The 20,945-nt window shown below is 45.3% G+C and overlaps 1 protein-coding gene across 1 annotated transcript in view; it reads left to right on the top strand.

Annotated features, from left to right (window-relative positions):
• The first annotated feature begins 3,315 nt into the window (after window positions 1-3,315).
• Window positions 3,316-20,945, top strand: part of SRC (SRC proto-oncogene, non-receptor tyrosine kinase) — a 59,522-nt gene continuing 41,892 nt past the window's right edge. The window contains exons 1-3 of the mRNA XM_015410373.1: window positions 3,316-3,391; window positions 18,905-19,150; window positions 19,459-19,558. Coding sequence (XP_015265859.1) covers window positions 18,913-19,150; window positions 19,459-19,558 — 338 coding nt within the window. The 5' untranslated portion in view covers window positions 3,316-3,391; window positions 18,905-18,912. The remainder of the gene's footprint in view (window positions 3,392-18,904; window positions 19,151-19,458; window positions 19,559-20,945) is intronic.

Here is a 20,945-nt window from a genome sequence, read left to right as displayed (position 1 = left end):
CGCGCGCGCAGCGTAAGTGGATCAGTGACTGCCTTTCTGAGGAGTGGTGGATAGAAGAATGCTTGCGGCCAGTCTTGTTAAGATTTCCACTTAGGAAGAAGTTTGGTTTTATTGAGGTGAACCACAAAAGTGTACAACTTCAAGAAGCAAATTCTAGAGTGGGTGCCATTTTTCTGACCCCCCTAGGGATGTCAGCCTCCAGGTGGGACCTGGGGATCCCCCAGAATTACAGTTCATCTCCAGACTACAGAGATCAGTTCCCCTGGAGAAAATGGATGCTTTGGAGGGTGGGCTCTGTGACATTGTACCCCTGTGAGGTCCCTGTCCTCCTCAGGCTCCATCTCCAAATCTCTAGGAGTTTCTCAATCCAGATCTGGCAGCCGTGTGCCCCCATCCCTGGCTGGTGGCCAGGGGAAACTGGCCACCCTGTCCCAGTCTCTCCTGGTGGCCAGGGGAAACTGGCCACCCTGTCTCTTATATCTGTGTTGGGGGGGGGGGTAGAAGCTCCAGTGTAATATGGGGATCCGTGTGCTGTTTTGACTGCCGGTGTGAAAATGACTATGGCTGTTACCGCTGAAAGGTGATAATCGGTGCTAACTTTTGTAGGAGTTGATGGGTATTCATTACAATCAGAACTTTCCAGCACAGCAGGACTGAAAGTCTTTTGATATACAGTTCCTGTCGTAAGATAACGGCTATGCAAAGCTACTTCAGTGTTTCTGCGTTAATTAAAGCTGTAGTTTTGTCAGCAGTGCAGCGTAGCGAATAATTACAAGGAATGAAACTATTAAAATCACGCCTACTAACAGTAAAGTGACTAGCTCTTTTTGTGGCTATGAAAGCCACATTACCAGGCTACCCAGAGACATGGTAAAAGTTTACACCTATCTGGGGAGGGGTGACTTCTCAGGTAATGTAGAAAAGCATGACTCTGTAAATGAACTACATTTTTTTTAAAGGGATGAGAATTCAAAATGTCATGGTGAGGACTGGTACTGAAAGTCAGTTAAAGGGAAAAGGGCAGGAGAGGAAATTCACCTCAAGTTTCTTCAAGCTTTATGGATGAGGGGGGAGAGAATGTCCAATTAGTTCCCCTCCCTCCCATGATTCATTGCTGTCCCCCGCTTTTACTTGACCTAATTCTTTTTGTTCTTAACCATCCAAGAATACCCTTGGCTGGACCAGCCCAAGCACTCCTTTGTTTATTTATTTATACCCCACCTTTCCTCATGGCTCAAGGTGGCTTACAAATCATAACCTGACTAGCATCCTTTTGTCAGCAGTGGTTAGCCAGATGTTTCCAGGCAAGCCACACAGAGAGCATGGAGGCAACAGGCATCTCCTGTCCTTGGTTAGGAATGCAAAATGTTCGAATGAGGGAGAAGCAGAATCTGATGAGGGCTTCTCAACAGTTCCCTGAGTGTCTGATGTTTGGTTAGCTATACAGCAAGGAAGAAAGCCGAATTGTCATCCTAGCAAGGTGCCATAGTTAATAACTTCTGTCAATCTGGAGACTCCCGTGTGAGCTCATATGTCATCAAGTGCTTTGCTGCACAAGCTCGGTTGGTAGCCTTTGGCTTCCAGCAACCACAACCACCTCCTTTCTCTGCCTTGTTGATTTGGTGAAGTAGAGCAGAGAATTGTCCCTTTACACATGATGGATCAGAAAGGCTGTCTGCTGCCTCCACCCGTTCCAGTCACCCACCAAGGTAGAAAATGTGCAAGATACCTCTGTCATCCTTCTGTAGTAGTCAGAATGCTATTCAAGACAGAATAGGACTGGAAGTTATTCTAAAATGGAAAGGGGGGGAGGGAACAAATATTAGGTGTTCGGAGGCTTTAGTACCTGAGTACTCTGTAGTTGTACCACTCAAGGGCCAGAATGCTCGTGTAGCTCTTTAAAAAAAAATGAAAGAACTGGGGAACACCATCATGGAGTTCCAATCCCCTGCAAAAAGATTTTTTTTTGTTATTTAAAACATTTTAAAGCTGCCTTTGCTTCCCAGTTTAGGGTTCCCAAGTCAGTGCACAGTGCACAGTCAAAACACACACATCCTCAGTGTGTGTTTGTGTGTGCATGTAAACACCAACATAGAGATGCATAAACCAGAAAAGAGGATCAATGAAGAACACCAAGCAAACCAGAGAAATTATCATCTGCTGGCTAATCAGAGTGCTAGAAGGGGACAGATGAATCTCCCAAGAGAGGGTGCTATGTAGTTTTGGTGCCATGAAGAAGAGAGAAGAAGACATTTGATTTATACCCCGCCTTTCACTCGGAGTCTCAGAGCAGCTTACAAACTCCTTTCCCTTCTCCTCCCCACAACAGACACCCTCTAAGCTGAGTTGGTGTGAGCTAGCTCAGTTTTTTAGCCTCCGGCTCACACACTATTATCTTAGCTCAGGAAGGATGGCTCTAGAGCAAACTAATGTATGCAGTAGCCAAATTGCTCACTCACAACTTTAATGCCAGTAGCTCACAAAGTAGAATTTTTGCTCACAAGACTCCACAGCTTAGAGGGAGCATTGCCTGTGAGGTAGGTGGGGCTGAGAGAGCTCTTTCCAGAACTGCCCTTTCAAAGACAGCTTTGATAGAACTATGGCTTGCCCAAGGTCACCCAGCAGCTGCAAGTGGAGGACGGGAGAATCAAACCTGGTTCTCCCAGATTAGAGTCCATGCACTTAACCACTACACCAAACTGAGCGAGAGAATGCCAGTGTGGTATCTTGGATACAGTATTGGACTTGGATCGGGGATACTGATTGGGATCAAATCCTTTCTGAGACAGAAAGCTTTTTGGATGATTTTGGGCCAATCATATATACCGGGCTGTTGTGAAGACATGAGCCAAACCTCATGTGGGATCTTCTGAGCTTTTTACAGAATTAGTGTGATCCAGATTTCATTCATGAAATTTCTCGTGCCATTTCATGAACCCTTTATTTAACTGGTTTTTAAATCGTTTTTTAAAAAGGCTGTTGTGCTACAACTCATGTTTCTTTTGCTTTGTCTTCAACTTGCACATATTTACTTGTCCTGTGCTTAAAAAGCAGAGAAACAAGACTCTTGGGACAGTGATTGCTCTTCCAAAATACAACTGTCTTCTTGACTGCAAGGACAAATCCCAAAGGGAGTAGCTGTGTTACTCTGCTGCATCCAAAATAACAAGGTCTTGTTGCATCTTAAAGACAAACAAATTGAAATAATGGTGATGACTTTAACTGTTCATGTCCTTAGGATCATGCTGTAAGTGTATGTCCTGTTATCTGCTTTTGATTATGAAGATTCTGAATTTCCTTTTTTCCCCTCCTTAGATTTGCAAAGAGTTCTACTGGACTGATTTTCCACCACTCTGTCTGCCATAGAAAGGCCGTCTCCTGACAGAATTAAGTGAGTAATCTCTTCCTCTTTGAATTCAGCCAGCCAGTTCAAAATGCCCCAAAACGTCAGGAGCCTCCCTTCTCAGTATGATGACAATGGCTTTTAAACAGCAATTTGCAAGTCTCTCAATACATTGCAAAGTTTGTGTGGTCATTGAAACTTCAAATGCTGGTGGCTGTGGTTTGGGTTAGTAGTGTGTGTAAGTCTGGATGGATGGGAAACATGTCACTTATGAAACAGTCCTCTTGTTTAAGGAGAATTGGAAACCATCTGGGGTTTAGCCGTGCTTCAGAAATTACGCAGATGCAATGAAAAGAGGATGTATATACACTCACACATCTTCTTTTTGTAGCTTCTGGATAACCTCCAAAGCCAACATAATTGATTGTGTTTTCACTTTATCTGCTTCCATTTTATCTGCTTCCTTTTAACAAACCAATTTAGATGCACTATATTTGTTGAGCTAGAACTTGGCAGCCACCTGAAGGTGTATTCAAGTGTGCATGGGTGTGGTATGAGAAATACAAAGCCAAAAAGGTGGTCTGGAGTGTTTGCGTCAACTTTTGTTGTGGAAATACGAGAACTCTAGAGTCATATATCATTGGTTATGGAGGTTCAGGATCTTAGTATAAAGCTAGAGTCTCTCTCCACTGATATTTCAATCTCTTAAGAAGGAAGGGACACCACAGAATTACCTGATTTAATATTTGAAATGATGGAAGATGTGTAAGAGTGTGATATACATATACAATATAAGACTTGGACTGTCTGGTATTCCTCTTAAAAACCAGTGCAGTATAGTAGACAGAAGGTTGAGCTTGCATACAAAAGACCAAGTAGGGATGCCAGGTCCCCCCTGCCCACCGGCAGGGGGTAGTGTTGCCATCTCTAGGTTGGGAACCTCCTGGAGATTTGGGAATGGAGCCTGGGGAAGACAAGGACCTTAGTGGGGTATAATGCCAAAGAGCCCACCCTCCAAAGCAGCTATTTTCTCCAGGGGGACTGATCTCTGTAGTCTGGATTTTAGCTGTAATTCCGGGAGATCCCCAGGCCCCGCCTGGAGGCTGACCAAGTCTTCCAGCTTAGAATCCTTACGCAAGCCAAACACCCCTCAGCCTTAGCTCTGTACCTGCAAATGGGAGCAATCATTATTTGATTCACAGATTTGTTGCACGAAGAAGAAGAAGGGAAGAGATTATATCCCGCCCTTCACTCGAGTCTCAGAGCGGCTTACAAACTCCTTTCCCTTCCCTTCCCCACAGCAGGCACCCTGTGATGTAGGTGGGGCTGAGAGAGCTCTTTCAAGAACTGCCCTTTCAAGGACAGCTCTTGTCAGAACTATAGCTTGCCCAAGGTCATCCAGCAGCTGCAAGTGGAGGAGTGGGGAATCAAACCCAGTTCTCCCAATTAGAGTCCGCACACTTAACCACTACACCAAACTGAGATAAAGAAAAAATTAAGCCGCTTTGCACATTAAAAATGTTAGAATAGTAGTTAGTTAGAAAGCAAAGCAGATGGGATGCTGGGAAAACCATGACTGGATCTTCCTGGTGTCTTTGAAAGGGTATAGAGCTCTGTTTGGATAGGGGCCAATGGCAAAGTGGAAGAGGGGTTTAACCCCGCCTCTCCCTAATGTGGTTTTGCCAAATGAAACTGATTCCTGTGCTACTGGTAGCCCCGAAAATGAAAAGGCACCCTTTCATTTCCAGTCTTTGTTTTGTCTCTTCCGGAGCTAACAGCTGCACTGGGGGGTGGGGTGGGGGGCAACCAGTAAAACTGCATGAGAGGAAGAAAAGTTAAATTCCCCTCTGCTTCTCCCAGTCTTGATCTGAACTGGGAGCGCACATGACTACTATTTCTCTCACAAAAGTGCTGGGGAGGTGAGACCTTGCTATGCTTAGTCATAACATTCAGTGTGCTTAAAAGTATGAGTCACAATTTGAGGGACATATTTCTTGTTTGAGGTGGATATTTTTTTATAAATAGGTAAAAGTTTCTGGAAAAACTGTTTTGTTCAGGGTATATGTTTCCGTTGTTACCAGCTCCTAGGCAATGTAGGGCTTCCAGGCCTCCCTGGCCACCGACTGGGGGTGGAGGGGATATAGGGTTGCCAGCTCCCGGTCAAGGAACTCCTGGATATTTGGGAGTGGATCCTGGGGAGGAGAAGGACCTCCGTGGGTTACAGTGCCATAGATTCCACCCTCCAAAGCATCCATTTCCTCCAAGAGAACTGATCTCTGTAGTCTGGAGATGAGCTGTAATTCTGGGGGATCCCCAGGGCCCACCTGGAGGCTGGCATCCCTAGACGCAGGTTCTTTGACCTGGTAATACAATTATAAAAATTTCTGTTAACTGGTTATGGGGACATAACTGACTCTTGCCCCCTTCCCATTAGAATCCCCTCCTAGAAAAGTGGCAGCTCCAGCTAAGAGAGCTGGCCATGATCCTACTTTCAGTTCTGTCGTTCGTGGGGCAGAGCAAGTAGAAAAGTTACAAAGCACCTCAGGAGAGGCCTATCCCTCTGCCTCTCTCTTCCCTCAAGCCTCAGCCAGTCTGGACTTGCCTGCATTTCTAATCCAGCTGCTGGAAGATTTGCCGTCTGATGCTGTGTCTAATCAGTTGGAAAGACGTTGTTGAAAAAATGCTGCCGGCTTTTGATCGCACTCCATTTCACCTTGGCACAGAGGCTGGGGGGGGCGGGCAGGTGAGGAGGGGCTGCGCTGAGAAGAAAATCCTATCCTGTCAAATATTCATGTCAAGCCTCCTCACAGGCAAACCAGGTGTGAAATCAATTGCAAGCACATTTAAACAAATGGAAGGTGGATTTTGCAAACTGTTCCAGTCAATCTACTATGGTTCAGTTTTATAACACATCCCTCGCAAGGTATGGAGAACGGAAAGTACCAAAGGCAAGATATGGGGAAGAGGGAGCAGGAAGTGTGCAGGGCAAGCTCTATATAGTCCAAGGCCAGCTGCTTAAATGGTTGTGGAGATTGCAGGTGCAATTAAGGTCATCTCAACAGCAAGTGTGTTCCAAATGTTATTGCTCTTGTGCAGAATGCTATTATTCAGAGAAGCTGTCTCTACAGCGTGGAAGAGTCTTCTCTACAGTGGAGTTTGGTGGGGGAAAGGGAGGGAGGGAGGGATCCAGGCTGTGTGGGGCCTGGTAGAATTGTCTTAGTGGCTATGCTTTTGCACAGGCACAACCATTAGGGTTGCCAACCTCCAGGTGGTAGCTGGAGATCTCCTGGGATTACGACTGATCTCCTGGAGACAGAGATCAGTTCACCTGGAGAAAATGACCACTTTGGAAGGTAGACTGTATGGCATTATATCCCACTGAAGGATTGCTGTGATCCTCCTGTCTCCACCCCCAAATTTCTCCCCTAGTCCAGAAGCAGGCTTCGATTTGTTGACTGGAATCTTTTTCCATGTGGGAGCAGTTGCTAACTAGAATAGGAGCTCTTGATTCATGGATCATATAAAGGATTCAGCAGTCATATAAACAGTAATAAGGTGGTGATTTTCTCCAGAGGGAGGAGTTCATAATTCTTTAGAGAAACTGACACGCCAGTTCACATTTCACTCAGTGAGGGAGTGTGGAGCCCCTTGGCCTGCTGCCAGTTGTTGGGACTTGCAAAAAACAACAACACAACACACATGCACAAAACACCAGAATGTTGTTTTCCTCCAGCAGCTGACAGGGTGGCAGTTGGGAACTGGGCTTGGCTTCATCCACATGGTGTAAAGGAGTGCCAGGACCAATCTATTACCTGTCCCAGCTGCTGAGAAAAAGCAATCTTCTGCCCCCTCTCAGCAGCCAAGCAAAATGATATTAGGATATGAGGCAGCAACCACAGCAAGGATTGGATTCCACCAAAGCCCTCATTGACGAGGATAAAATTATAGCCTTAATTTGTCTAGACCCTAGATCATAATAAAGCATAACATGCAATCATCAGCAGCATACAATCAATTTTCGCTTCGCATTCAAACCACACCAAGATCCTATTAGGATTTCCACCATAACATTTTGAACTGATTGCGGTTTCTGGATTATTATTTTTTTTCAAAAGCTGCCCACATAGAGGGAGTAATAAAGTCAGTTAATGTTACCAAGGCTGGTATAACTGTGGCCAGATTTACTTTCTTCATAGCAATTGTGCAAGCAAGACTTCTTCTGTTACCTCTCTTTCCTCACCAGTGATTTACCTCAGGTGGCCCTTGGCTCAGTTTTTGGATTCAGCATCATGATTATCCTTGTTTTGTTCCACAGTGAAGCAGCGTTAAATGTGCCTGCACTCTTTGGTACTGTACACACTTCCTTTTTTGCATACTTGCTCTATTTTTCTGTACCTAGAGCCCTGAGAGCATGTGTGAGGGAAAAGTCCAAGCTAGACCTTGTCAGTAGGGATGTGTGCCAAAAAAAAAGTTGGTTTGCTTTCGTTGTCAAAATTGTTATTCTAATATTACAGCTATTACTTGTGTTCTGTTTCCTTTATAGTACTGAAGGGGCTTCAGGGAGCCAGTGTGGTGTCCTGGCTAAGAGCAGACTCTAATCTGGAGAACCGGGTTTGATTCCCCCACTCCGCCACGTGAAGCGTGCTGGGTGACCTTGGGGCAGTCACAACTCCCTCAGAACTCTCTCAGCCCCACCTCCCTCACAAGGTGCCTGTTGGGGGGAGAGGAATGGAAGGGCATTGTAAGCCGCTTTGAGGCTCCTTAAGGTAGAAAAAAACAGGGTGCAGAAACCAACTCTTCTTCTTTTTCAGTACATTCACGGTTACATGGTTAGCAATCCTGTTGCAATGAAGCTCTGGGTTTATATTTCCCAGAGGGTCTTTCCTGGCAAATTTCAGATAGATAGCAGAAAGGGTTCCCATTTTTAGAGGCAATTAAAATTCTCACTGGCATAATAGGCTGCAAAAAGCTTGCCTCAGTCTAAGAAAGATGGTTGTGGGCATAAATAACGTATTAAAAAAAGGAATTCAATTAGGAGTCCACCCATGCCCATTGAAAGTAGGGGTGGAGCATATTTGAAAACCAAAAAGAACACTCAGGCCAGAGGAGCAAACCCTGATGCACTATGGAGCTTGGAGTAATTCCCCCTCCCTGCCCAGCTCAGATCCAGTATAACAAAATGCTTTGAGCACCAGCTGAGAGCACAGTGAGGTATGGCGTGGGAGAGGAGAGAGTTTAGTGTTGTCTGTGCACTCCACTCTGTCTTTAAAAAAAAAATGATTTCCCTCCCTCATTTTCTTCATGCATGAAAACTAGTTTGTATAGCTGCTTACAAAGGATATTAAAGACACTGAGGGATCTGGCATTCTTGTTCCTCACTGATCTCTTGGGTCTCATCCAGTTTTGCCCATGCAGTCCTCACAGTGTGGCAGATGCTGCATACAGCAGGGGTGCATGTGTGTGTGGTGTGTGTGCTTGGCTTTTGCCTCCCCACCCCATTTGCAGCTCTACCCAAACGTGTACGCCACCGTGTGCAAAGAAATGTTCACCTGAGCATAAGGATATGGGAGAAGATGCAATGGAAAGCACATTATATCTGCTGTGCTTATATAGAATCAAATCAAAGCACTCCCAACAAGCCAGAGGTTGGTGAAAGTATTTTGGGAAGACCAGTCTGTTAGCACAGTCCACTTTGCTACAAGATAGTTATGTGACACTGCTGATTGGTAAGTGACGCTGTCACATAGTTGCTGCATCATTCTCACCTGCCCCTCCCCCCCAAAAAACCCCTACTTTTAGAATGGTACACTAGACAGCCATACACTGGGATAAATGGATACATGCAAATCTTACTGATTTTACTTATTTCATTTCTTAGGGTTGCCAACATCCAGGTGGGGCCTGGAGGTTGCCTGGAATTACACTGATCTCCACATTACAAATCTCAGTTCCTCTGAAGGAAATGGCAGCTCCAGATGGTAGATTCTATGGCATTATATCCTGCTGAGGTCCCTTCTGTACTCAAACCCGTCCCTCCCCCATCTCTACCCCCAAGTCTCCAGGAATTTCCCATCCTGGAGATGACAGCCCTATACTGCCCACCTTTCTTGATGACATTCAAGGCAAATTACAAAAGTTAAAAACCAGTTCTATCAGGTAGCACAAAACATCCAATAAATAATGCAATAGGACTAGGAATACAGAATTAGAAAACAATGCAAACACAAAACTGTCTAAGGCATGACCTACCATAATGCAGAAAGTGGGTTATAAAAGTAGAAGACAGTGCAGTAAAAGTAAGGTGAAACATACAATTAGCATTGCAGTAGACTACAATGCTATCTTATATTCTAATAGCGATGTCAGGATATCTTTGGATACTTTACTCTGGTGACTGAAGCTGTGAATGGACAAGACAGATCTTTCTACAAACCTGAACAGAGCCCCAGGTTTGCAGAAAAATGTAAAATCTAAAACAAAATACACTGGGCAGCTTGAAAAATGATAACAGGAGTACCTGTAGATTTAAACAACAGATTCCCTCAATGGCTGTTACTAGGCAACCACAGTATTCCATGCTTGGTCCTGTCAGTTAAAAATGGGGAGGGGGCAGGGCCCTTTCCAGCCCTATTTGGAGAACTCATTGGGGCCAGGCCTGGCTAAGGTTGCCAGCTCCAGGTTGGAAAATTCCTGGATATTTTGGGGATAGGCTCTGAGGACAGCAGGGTTTGGGAAAGGGAGGGACCTCAGCCAAATATAATGCCATAGAGTCCACCCTGCAAAGTAGTCATTTTCTCCAGGGGGACAAATCTCTATCATCTGGAGTTCAGTTGTAGTTCTGGAATATTTCCAGGTCGCACCAGGTGGTTAGAAATCCTGGGCCAGGAAGCAACCTTTGGGTGACTTGATACCACCCATCCTGCATGACTCAACTAAGCCTGGCTTCTTGCTACTGTTTAGCAACAGCCACCCTATGAAAGCTAATGTGGTGTAGCAGTTAGAGCTTCAGAGTAGGATCTGTGAGACCCAGGTTTGAATCTTGCTGTGGAAGCTCACGGGGCGATTTTGAGTCACATACTTTCAGCCTAACCTACCTCACAGGGCTGTTGTGTGGATAAAAAGGTGAAGAGAACAACGTAAGTTGCTTTGGTCCCCATGGTGGAGAAAGGTAGGGTATAAATGAAGTAAATAAAGAATAAATGTAGCTGAAGATGGGAGGCAGATAAAAGGTAGGTTGGTGAATGGCTGAGGAGAGAATGAAGCAGGGAGAGGATATGGGGATTGCCAAGAGGAGGGAAAGAGGTTAGGAAATTCCTAGAAATTTGGAGGGAAGCTTGGGGGAGGGGGTTGAGGAGGAGACGGACCTCAGAGGATTATAATGCCATAGACTCCACCCTGCAAAGTATCCATTTCCTCCAGAGGAACTAGGGTTGCCAACCTCCAGAGGGGTGGTGGAGATCAGCCAAAATTACCACTGCTCTCCAGATAAGAGAGATTGGTTCCCCTGGAGGAAATAGCTGCTTTGGAGGATGGACTTTATGGCATTATATCCTGCTGAGGTTGCTTCCCTCCCCAAACCTCACCCTCCCAAGACTCCTCCCCCAAATCTCCAGGGATTTCCCAACCTCGATCTCGCAACCCTAAGGGGAACCGATCTCTTTAGTAGGGAGATCTGTTGTGACTCCAGGATATCTCTATCCCCCACCCAGTGTCTGGCAACCCTAGAAGGAGAGTAGGAAGCAGGAAAAGGGGAGCAGTTATGGGGGCTTTCAGGAAAGGGAAAGATGAAATAATGGGAAAGATACCTCCTGGAATTCCTTCCGTGTTCCGACTTGTTCACTTATAAAACTGATCTCAGCTGTTCCATTATACTACCGTTCTAATCCCTTTATAAAAATGTGTTCCTGAACATTTCTGGCTGGCATCTAATATTACCAACTGCTGCTAATTTTTTTAAAAGTTTGGATCTGGTATAACTGCTATGGTACACATGGTACCATGTGTTCAGTTTGGGTTTTGATCAGTGAACTTTGATTCCACATCCATGCTTCTCTTAAGAGCACACTTGACTAACGCTCAGCTATAATTCTCTGAGAAGTTAGTGTAATACAAAATGCTAAGTCAGGCGAAATCCTGAACTCTGCATGGGCACATATCCAAAAAGGTTGATCTCCCAGACGTAGTGATTATGGAACTAAATGGACCATATGTTCATACTTGTCAAGTTTTGAAAATCCGAAGGACAGAGTTTTAAGTTCCTTCCTCTGACCTTGAATCCCTGTCTCATACCTGTCTCCCCTATCTGAAAGTAAAGCCAAGAAAACTCAAGAACCAAATTTTAAAATGTGCTCTCCTTCAGGTCATATTTCTAAATATATATTAAAATACAAAAATGCCTTATAATTCAAAGCACAACAGTAGTTCACTTTTATAACAGTACAGCATAAATTCTAGACCAGGTTAAAGTTAGCAAGATTATAAATCTGAGCTAGGTAACAGCTCATGTTTAGCAAAGTTTACCATAACTCGTAACACAGCTGAGGTCTTGCAGGGAATTCTGCATTGCTCCAGCAGCTCAGGTCTTGCAACATATTTATTATTCAAGTTTGCAGAGGAGTAGTTTTGCAATGTATAATACTTCACAACTTGACTGTTGAAAACTTTAATTTCATTGTCAAATAACACTGTTTAGAAAACAGCAAAGTGGGAAATGGGGAAATGCACTTTAAAATAGATTTTTTAAAAAATGGGCCAGAATAAGAGAATTGGTCAGTCTTCATATTAGGCAAAAAGATACATGGGGTTCATAACTTTTATAAATGTCAGAAATCCCTGATTGCACTGGTAATGATGCTAAAATACAGGTCTTTTTACATAATGGTTGCTAACATTAAATCTTCTTTTTCAAGTTTCTTCAGGAGAGTTGTAGTGTATTTACATCACATAATCTATATGGAAAGAATGTACGGTAGGTATGCAGAATTATTATGGCCCTCTCGTGTAGCGCTTAGGGTTTCCACGCTCTAGTAGTTCCATTCTTACTTCACAAGGCAGTTCCAGAAGGTGGTGTTGGGCGACAGCTGCTCTGCTTCTAGGCATTTACGTCTCCCACGCTGTGTTTCATATACAAACCCTTGAAAAACACTTTGGAGGTCTGGATTCTGTGGAAAGGCACACTAAAATTGTTTTAATAAGCCAGAAAATAGGACGCAAAAATTGTGTTATGCTGGTTGCAACAAAGGCTCTCGCGCCAGTTGGCTGAACTGGAGTAGTGGCTTGGAACGTTCACTTGCAGAAGAAGCTAAATAGTTTGCAGAGTAGCTTCTGTGAGGGAAGAAAGAGTTGTCAGTTTGGAATTAAAATCCTGTGGGGGGCCAAGCAGGCCATTGGCTCTGGAGTGACCAGGGTATATGGAAGCTGAGGGGTTGGAAGTCCAGAGCAAAGGAAGCTGAAGGAAGGGTTATTTTTTTAAAATACTGGACACACTGAGGATCTGCCCCATCCTCATAGGGCGCTGAGGATCCACCCCCTCCCTAGTAAAAGCACCCAGCTCAAGCACAAAGCAGCAGCAGTGGCTGCTGTTTCGCTCTGGATGCAGCCTCCTCCCAATTGTGCTGTTTGCCCTGCCAGGAGCACCTAGCCCCGGCACAAAGCAGCAGCAGCTGCTATTTCATGCTGGACACTGCCTCCTCCCAGGGCAAGCAGTGGAGCACTGTTTTCCCTGGCAAGAGCACCCAGCCCAAGTGCAAATCGGTAGTGCACTGCCTCAGTGTTGCCAGTCCACCTGGACAGTCCACTATTTTGAATGACTGTTTGGAGAAAACATTGAAAAAAAAAATTAAAACGTGAGAATCAGACTGTCTGGCTCAATACCAGACACCTGGCAACCTGAGGCTACTGAGGGTGAGAAATCCAAAGAAAAGTAGGAGAATAAGGTTTTAGGAAAATGCAGAAGAGACAGGGAACTGAAGCGAGAAGGCCCTAGTTGTTGAGGAAGTTTTGAAGAAATATCAGGGTTTAAGGTCAGTGTGGAGGCTTCAGCTATGGGAGGGAAAAGAGCCCAAAGGGCGAACAAGATATTGCATATAGTTCTTTGGTTCCTTTTTTTGAGAGGGATGATTTTCTTTCTTTCCATAATGCAGCTTCTGAAACCATGATCTGTTGTGGAAAACTTAACACTTTTCCTCTTGTCGTCGTCTCCCCCCCCCCCCCCCCCACCCATCGTCTTTCATAAGCTGCCTTCAGTGGAACAGGCACAATAGATTTGAAAGCTCTCAGAAAGCAGTGAGAGCACTTAAATACAGGAAGGCATACCTGAGAATGCAAGTCTGTACACATGCAAATGCATGTATTGATGGGAATATATAGATGTGGGTGCAAAGTGGGAGGCAAAAACAGCCCTGGGAATAAGGTTGCCAGCCTCCAGGTGGGGCCTGGAGATCTCCCGCTTTTACAACTCATCTCCATCTGACAGATATCAGCTCCCCTGGAGAAAATGGCTGCTTCGAAGGGTGGACTCTATGGCCTTGTACCATGCTGCGGTCCTTCCCCTCCCCAAACCCCGCCCTCTCCCGGATCCACCCCCAAAGTCTCCAGGTATTTTCCAACCCAGACCTGGCAACCCTACCTGGGAAGCCCCCTGCCCATGGAAGGGGGAAGAGGATAAAAAGCAGGTTTGCTTGTTGCAGCAGTGGCTGCATGCCTTGTTTGGGGCCAGGGGGCCCAAGTGTGGGGGGCAGCCCCCAGGCAATCACCCTCTCCCCCAAGACTTTTCCCAGTGGCCTTAATGGCCAATCCACACCTGTATAAATAGCTACTTATGTCATTTGCGCTTTACTTAAATTCATCAAACACCTGATTCAAAGCCCTTTGCATCCTTGGCTCAGCCTCTGCCTTCTCTTTTTTTCAGGCATCTCAAATGATGATGTAAGACCCCCAAAAAAGTTGACATGAGAAATCAGTTTGCAGATTGTCCCGTTTCCTTTTTGGGGAGGTGGGAGGCCTTCAGAGCATGAAATTATCCTAATGGTCAGTGTCCATGCACAGACATTTATCTAATGAGCAGAAGTCTTGTTCTTGTTTATTTAGGGAAGAGACAATGGGATAAATAATTGTTTCCTTATTTATTTACAGCATTTGTATCCCACCTTTGTGCCCCAAACAGGGCTACCAGCAATTAAAACAAGCCTAATAAAAATACATTGTAAAACCAGAGCTGAAAATACATATCCTAGATTGCCATCTAGGAAGTGTGTGGCTCTGGCAAGGCTTGACCCAGTGTGATTTCCCTGGCCACATTCTTGCCACTTGGTCTTCTGTCTGTTTACTCTGCACTGACACCCAGGTAGTGTGTGTCCATGCTGCCATTCGCATGCTATTCATCTTGTTCTTTCACTCTGTTATAGCAGTCTTTCACCTCCTGAATTGTTTTACCCTCACAGGAAAATCTAGTTGCAAATGATTGCTACCGCACGACTATAGCACAATATTCAGCAATGAGTGGATTGCAGCTTAGAGTTGTATCCTTAGCCGCTAGGCACCAAGTGAAGAGGAACTTGTCTTCTGATAGTGTGGGTGTATTGAAGCTTCTCCCCGCCCCCCTCAAAGGGGAAGCCTAAAAGAAATGATGATTGTCTCCTGGTCCTCAAACCTTACAATCAAAGGTTAGCGAAAGCGCCATGGCACCAGGTAGCGATCCACTTAGTTCCTTGAAGTGTGAAAATGGCTGCCTCCGACTGCTGGTGTTGGCTTCGCTCACAGGAGTTGTCTAATCCTCTTGAAGCTTGCTGTGACAATTTCAATTGTGCTGACATGTGGTCATGTCATTCAGGAAGCACAGTCCCAGTGGGCCTGACTATTGTGTGAGGAGCGAAGTTCTCTCTGTCTAGCTGGGTTCATTGTTCTTTTAACTATCTCACTGACCCCTGAGTTCCTCAGCTAAACAGAATCATCAGTCACAGTTAAAAAAAAATGTGGTGTGCTCATGAGAGCTGCCTCAACTCTCTCTTCCTTGCCCCCCATTCCATTCCCCTGTTTTTAAAGTAATAGATTGCTCAAGGAAATATTCTGTACACTATTAATATTTAATACTAGTACTGTTTTGGAGGATTGCCCCTCTGGATAGCTCACTTGTGATCTCCCCTGGGAGCTATACTTCTTAAACATTTATATGAAACTTCTGAGGGAGATTTCCCTAGGAGGTTCTGAAGAAGGTTGTCATCAGTATGCTATTTCGCCTTTGTATCTGGACCAGGTGAGGAAATTTCATTCCCTGAGTGCCTGTCTGACATCCATAACTTGGGTTAAGGGTGAATAAATTCAGACTCACTCTAGCTAAGCTGGACTCGCTCAGGATGTACAAGACTGGTGAAGTAGAGGAAGTGCCTTTTGGCCTGTAGTTCTGACAGCGCCCTGAAGTTCAGGCTTTTTTCTTCTGAATGGACAAGTTGAAAGAGAGGCCAAAACCACATTTTAGCAGCTTTGGCTGATCAGCTGGTGAATTGATCAGCTACAATCCTTCCTGGGACTGAACATACATGTAGCTGCTTTATACTGAGTCAGATGGTTGGTCTGTCAATGTCTGTTCTATCTACTTCACTTGGCTGTGCCTTTCCAGTGTCTTGGGTAGAGGTCTTTGCATCATCTGTTCCCTTTTGAACTAGAGATGCTAAAGACTGAACCTTGGGCCTTCTGCATACAAGGAGATGCACTGCCACTGAGCCGCACACACCTTCCCCCTATCTGACTGCTGTGGTACATGCAGTACTAATTTTCCATCTAGACTAGTGAAATGGGCTCTGTGTAGGGCTGTCCTTGAAGACTGTTTGGGTCTAGAATGCAGCTGTCAGATTGATTTCTGCTTTACTTGCTCACATTGTATAGCACATGAGAATTCTGAAAGCTCCAATAGATTTCCAGGCTAAATTCAAGGTTCTGATGGTTACCTTGAAAGCTCTTTATAGCCTGGGCCCAGGATATCTGAAAAAGCATCTTGAATGAAATAAACTTCTTTAAATCAACTCAGACCATTGGTCCAGCTAACTCTTGGTGGTTGCTATTGTGATTGGCAACAGCTCTCCCGGGTCTCAGAGAAGGGTCTTTCCCAGTGCCTGTTCTCTGAAACCCTTCAACTGAAGATGTCAGGGACTGAAACAAGGACCTTCTGTATGCAAAGCATGTGCTGCCTTCTCTCATACTTCTCCCTGCTTATCCAGATTAGCTGTGTACAGTCTGGTGGTAGTTCCACCTTGCATCTGGTGGCCATTTGTGGAACCAGCTTTTTACAGTGATTCACAGGATAAATGATGTTATTTCAAGGAAGGGTTTTAAAGACCCAAATACTAACTTGATGTCCTCGGTCAAGTTGCTTTAGTGATTACATTTTTTGCTTTAGCTGTCAGTAAATCGTTTTGTGTGATATCAGTGTCCCTCACTTTGGGAAAAACAACTTCTAAGAAAAATAACCTAATAAAATAAACCACAGCTACAAAGGGCATTTAGTTGGCAAATAGCTGCTGATGCTGTTTCTAATACCTCCAGGCAGCTATGGAATTGATTTGCTGGGCTGAGGATTCTTATTGAGATAATTGTATGTGAGATGTGGTTAATTGCCACTGAGTACCCTGAATAGCCCAGTGTAGTCCAAGCTTGTCAGAGCTTGGAAGCCAAGCAGGGGATAGCCACAGTTAGTACTTGGATGAGAGACCACCAAGGAAGACTGGGGTTGCTGTGCAGGCGAAGCAATATGGCAAAACCCCTCTCTTTGTCTCTTGCCTGGAATGCCCTGCGGTTGGGGTCGCCATGAGTCGGTTGTGACTCATGCTGACCTACCACCTCCTCCTCCATGAGATTGCTACAGTTTGCATGGTGTGAACATGTGGGAGAAGTGTCCATGCGCACACCCCCTCCCCATAATTAGCAGTTAGGGATGGGCATGTACCAAGAAACGAACCGTGGTTCAAGCATGAGCCAGGCCAGTTCGTAGTTAATTTCAAACTGGTTCATTTGGTTGCATCATTCCTGAATCCAAAAATGAACCACCTTTTTTGTTAGAGTGGTTCGTTCTCCAGACAGCCTGGCACCAGTTCAAGCCACCAGTTCAATCAATTCCCAGGCAACACTGGGGATGGATGTGGAGAGCCCTTGAAACACCCATAGCAATTGTCTGTAGCTTGATTGGCAGCTCTGGGAGCCAACCATGGAGCTCCCATTCTGCTGTATGGGAGCAGACTGTAGATATATGTATGACACCCTGACTCAGCTGCTTTCACTTTGCAGCAGGAAGAGAGAGGAGTCAGTTGTCATGTGAGAGCGAATGAGAAAGAATTGCTTGCTACGTGGGTGATTTAACGGGAGGCTAGATCTGAGCTTTCCTGAGGGTTCCTGCTTTGGGGGGCTAAGACATCCCAAATCCAATATTTGCCAAACTTGGAGGGCAGGTGGAGGAGAGCCTGCTGAAGACTCCCTGTGAGTTTGGTGTCTCTGATTCATGGAGGTTCTACCACCTCCTGACCTCACTAACTGAATAAACCACGAACGGTTCAGGAAACTGGAAAAGTTCATGAAGGTTCATGTAATCAAATGAACCATGAACCACCATTTTCCCGGTTCATGGCCATCCCTATTGCTGATCTTGGTGAGGGGGTGTACATGCATATTTTCCTCCACATGTTCACATCGTGCAGATGACCTAGCAGAGGTGAGGTTCGCCCACTCTTCTGCCCCAAACAGTGAATCAACACTGCCTGCACTGTCGTGTTCACAGGTTACAGTGAACACATATACAGTCTGTGTACACTTGATTTTTTTAAAGAATACATGTGTTGAACAACTCTTATGCTATATTCAACATGTGTGATACAAAACCCACATTTATCCAGGTACTGATCCCTGGTGTCAATTACACAGTGAACATGTGTTGGCTCTTTCTTACATATGTATGAAATACATGCAGGATGTCTGTGTATTCGCTGTAACACATGAGGAAGGCCTATGTGGAACTGTTGGCTGGTTTTCTAGATTATCCCTTCTTTCTTCCAAACAGCTCAAGATGGTGTGAGATTGGTTAATGTCTGAATTTAAAAAGGCAGGTACAAAAATGGGTAACTGCATTTCCTTTGGCCAGCTCTGAATCTTACTGGCTGGCCTGGTGGAGTTTGGTGGCTCTGAAACAGCGACTGCTACTTGGAATGAACCTTGACCTCTAAAGCATCTGCTCTTTCTTGTTCAGATCAGGAGAATGGTCTTAGCTCAGTGTCAGAGCAATTGGCATGCATTAGAAGGTCCCAGGTGCGAACTCTGGACTCTCTAGTTTACTGGGTTAGGTGATGCGAAAGGCCTCCACCCTTGAGAACTGCTGCCAGTCAGAGTAGACAGACTGACCTTGATAGACCAATGGCATAAGGTAGCTGCATCTATGTTCATGTGTATGTTTTGAGCTGCCAAACCTGGACCCAAAGTAAGAGAACATTTTTTTCCCCTCCAGAAACCAGCTGATGAGTTCACTTCCTAGTGGGCGGGAGACTTGAGATTAACCTGTTTGTGACTTCTCTTCTCCTGCAGCTTGGATCATGGGGAGCAGTAAGAGTAAACCCAAAGACCTCAGTCAGCAGAGACGCAGCCTGGAATCCACGGAGAATATCCATGGGGGCTGTTCTGCATTACAGACTCCCAACAAGACCACTGCCTCGGAGGCCCACCGAACTCCCAGCCGTTTACATGGCAGCACCACTCCAGAAACAAAGCTCTTTGGGGGCTCGAATACATCCAGTATGGTCACCTCTCCTCAGCACCGTGGGGGAATACCTGGTCAGTATGGCTCCTGTCTGGGGCAGGGCTTTTGAATCCTTGTACCTTTCACCTGTTTTAAACCTATCCCTCTGTATTTAAACCTGCAGAGGCAGGATAGCTCTCAAAAACAGCAGAAGAAATCTAAGCTCGTTACGTGTGCGACATTTATCTACACATGGCACACTCAAAGGGGCACCGTAACCATTAGGAGAGCACATGACTAAATGCATTAATTTCCTTGGTGCATGCTGCCCTTAAGGTATAATACTGGTCTCCAATAAAGATAATGTGGCCACTGAACTCACCTGAATTGGTTTCCTTTGCAGCTGGTGTCACCACGTTTGTGGCCCTCTATGATTATGAGTCCCGGACAGAATCAGATCTGTCATTCAAGAAAGGGGAACGCCTCCAAATCCTCAATAACACGTAAGTACCTTTGGCCCAGGGACTGAAGAATGCATCAAACAGTTTAGTAAACCTTTTCTCTGGTTGCATGCCACAGCTGGCCATGCTCGTGCTCAGAAAGGCAGAAAAAGCAGCATGCTGTGGTTTTCTCAGCTTCATTTTGGTTGTTGGGTCACTTGAAGCAAGCCAGCAGCAGCTCTGGCTTAGAAGGTAGAGGTTGTCTTACCAGCACAACATAAATTGGAGTGCCCTATCCTCTGTTGGATCATAGCCTCCAAGGAGCAGTTCTTGGCTTTGAGTGGCTTCTTCTTAGTAATCTAGCAGTGCTGGGGGGAAATTATACAGTACATATAAGCTTGCACTCAGTTCCTCCTCTTCTTCCTTCTTGTTTGCAGAGCTGCCAGTGACAGGTAATAGAATTCTGCTTTAGCAGGAATCTCTGCCTAGCAGCCTTTTCTACCAAGGGCTGAATTACACATTGCAGGGCATGAGTGGCCACCCCATGCCACTGTGCTTCTTGCATCCCCCCACCCCACCCCCACCAGTGGTGTTTAGTTAAACAAGATGTGTGACATGTGTCCTTTGCTGAGTTTCACTTCTTTGGTCACCACTGGCAGGGAGGGGCCATGAGTCAAGCCTTATGCTTTTGTCAGTGCAGGAGAGCAGCTGTTCTTGAAAAAGAGCAGTTTCTGTCAGAGTTCTTTCAGCCCCACCTGCCTCACAGGGTGTCTGTTGTGGGGAGGGGAAGAGAAAGAAGTTTGTAAGCTGCTCTGAGACACCTTTGGGTAGTGAAGGGCAGGGTATAAATCCAATCTCTTCTCTTCTTCTTCTTAATTTATGTATTTTAATCTCCTAGCACTTGGAAAATGATTCAACCCCACACATACTTTCTTCCTAGCTATCTAGCGGGCCAGTGGAGATAAGTCTTGATGCCCAGGAAATTGTGCTGATAGTCGGATACCAGATAGTGAGAATGCAAAACCTCTTTTGGGTGGAAGTAGAAGAACCATAGGAGAACTTTCAAGGCCTTAAATAGCTGAGTCAGCTGTCATCCCCCTGTAGTTTCAAATGCCATGCTTAGTCAGGATGCCCAGCTAAGGTCCTTCTGAAGTTTCAAATGAAAACCTTTCCCCCAAAATTCTTCCTATATCTAACATGCTGGACTGAAACACCCCCATTGCAGCATGGTTGCAGAAGAAGGAGCATCTATGGGATGGTTCCTAGAGTGATACCCACGCGTATGTGGAAGGGCAAAAACATCTTGGTGGGATGGGTCATCTGCTGTTCAGTTGGGCTCTGTAAGACCCAGCTGTTCAGGTATCCATCTCCTACACATGAACGACCTGTTCCATTTTTACCCATGGCAAATTTGCCTGGGAGCATTTAGTTCCCAACGGCCCTTTTTTTT

This window comes from Gekko japonicus, unplaced genomic scaffold, assembly GCF_001447785.1.
Source record: "Gekko japonicus isolate JY-2015 unplaced genomic scaffold, Gekko_japonicus_V1.1 scaffold200, whole genome shotgun sequence".
Classification (NCBI taxonomy): domain Eukaryota; kingdom Metazoa; phylum Chordata; class Lepidosauria; order Squamata; family Gekkonidae; genus Gekko; species Gekko japonicus.
The sequence above is the reverse complement of the archived record's forward strand: the minus strand, read 5'-3'. Positions and strand labels throughout refer to the sequence as shown.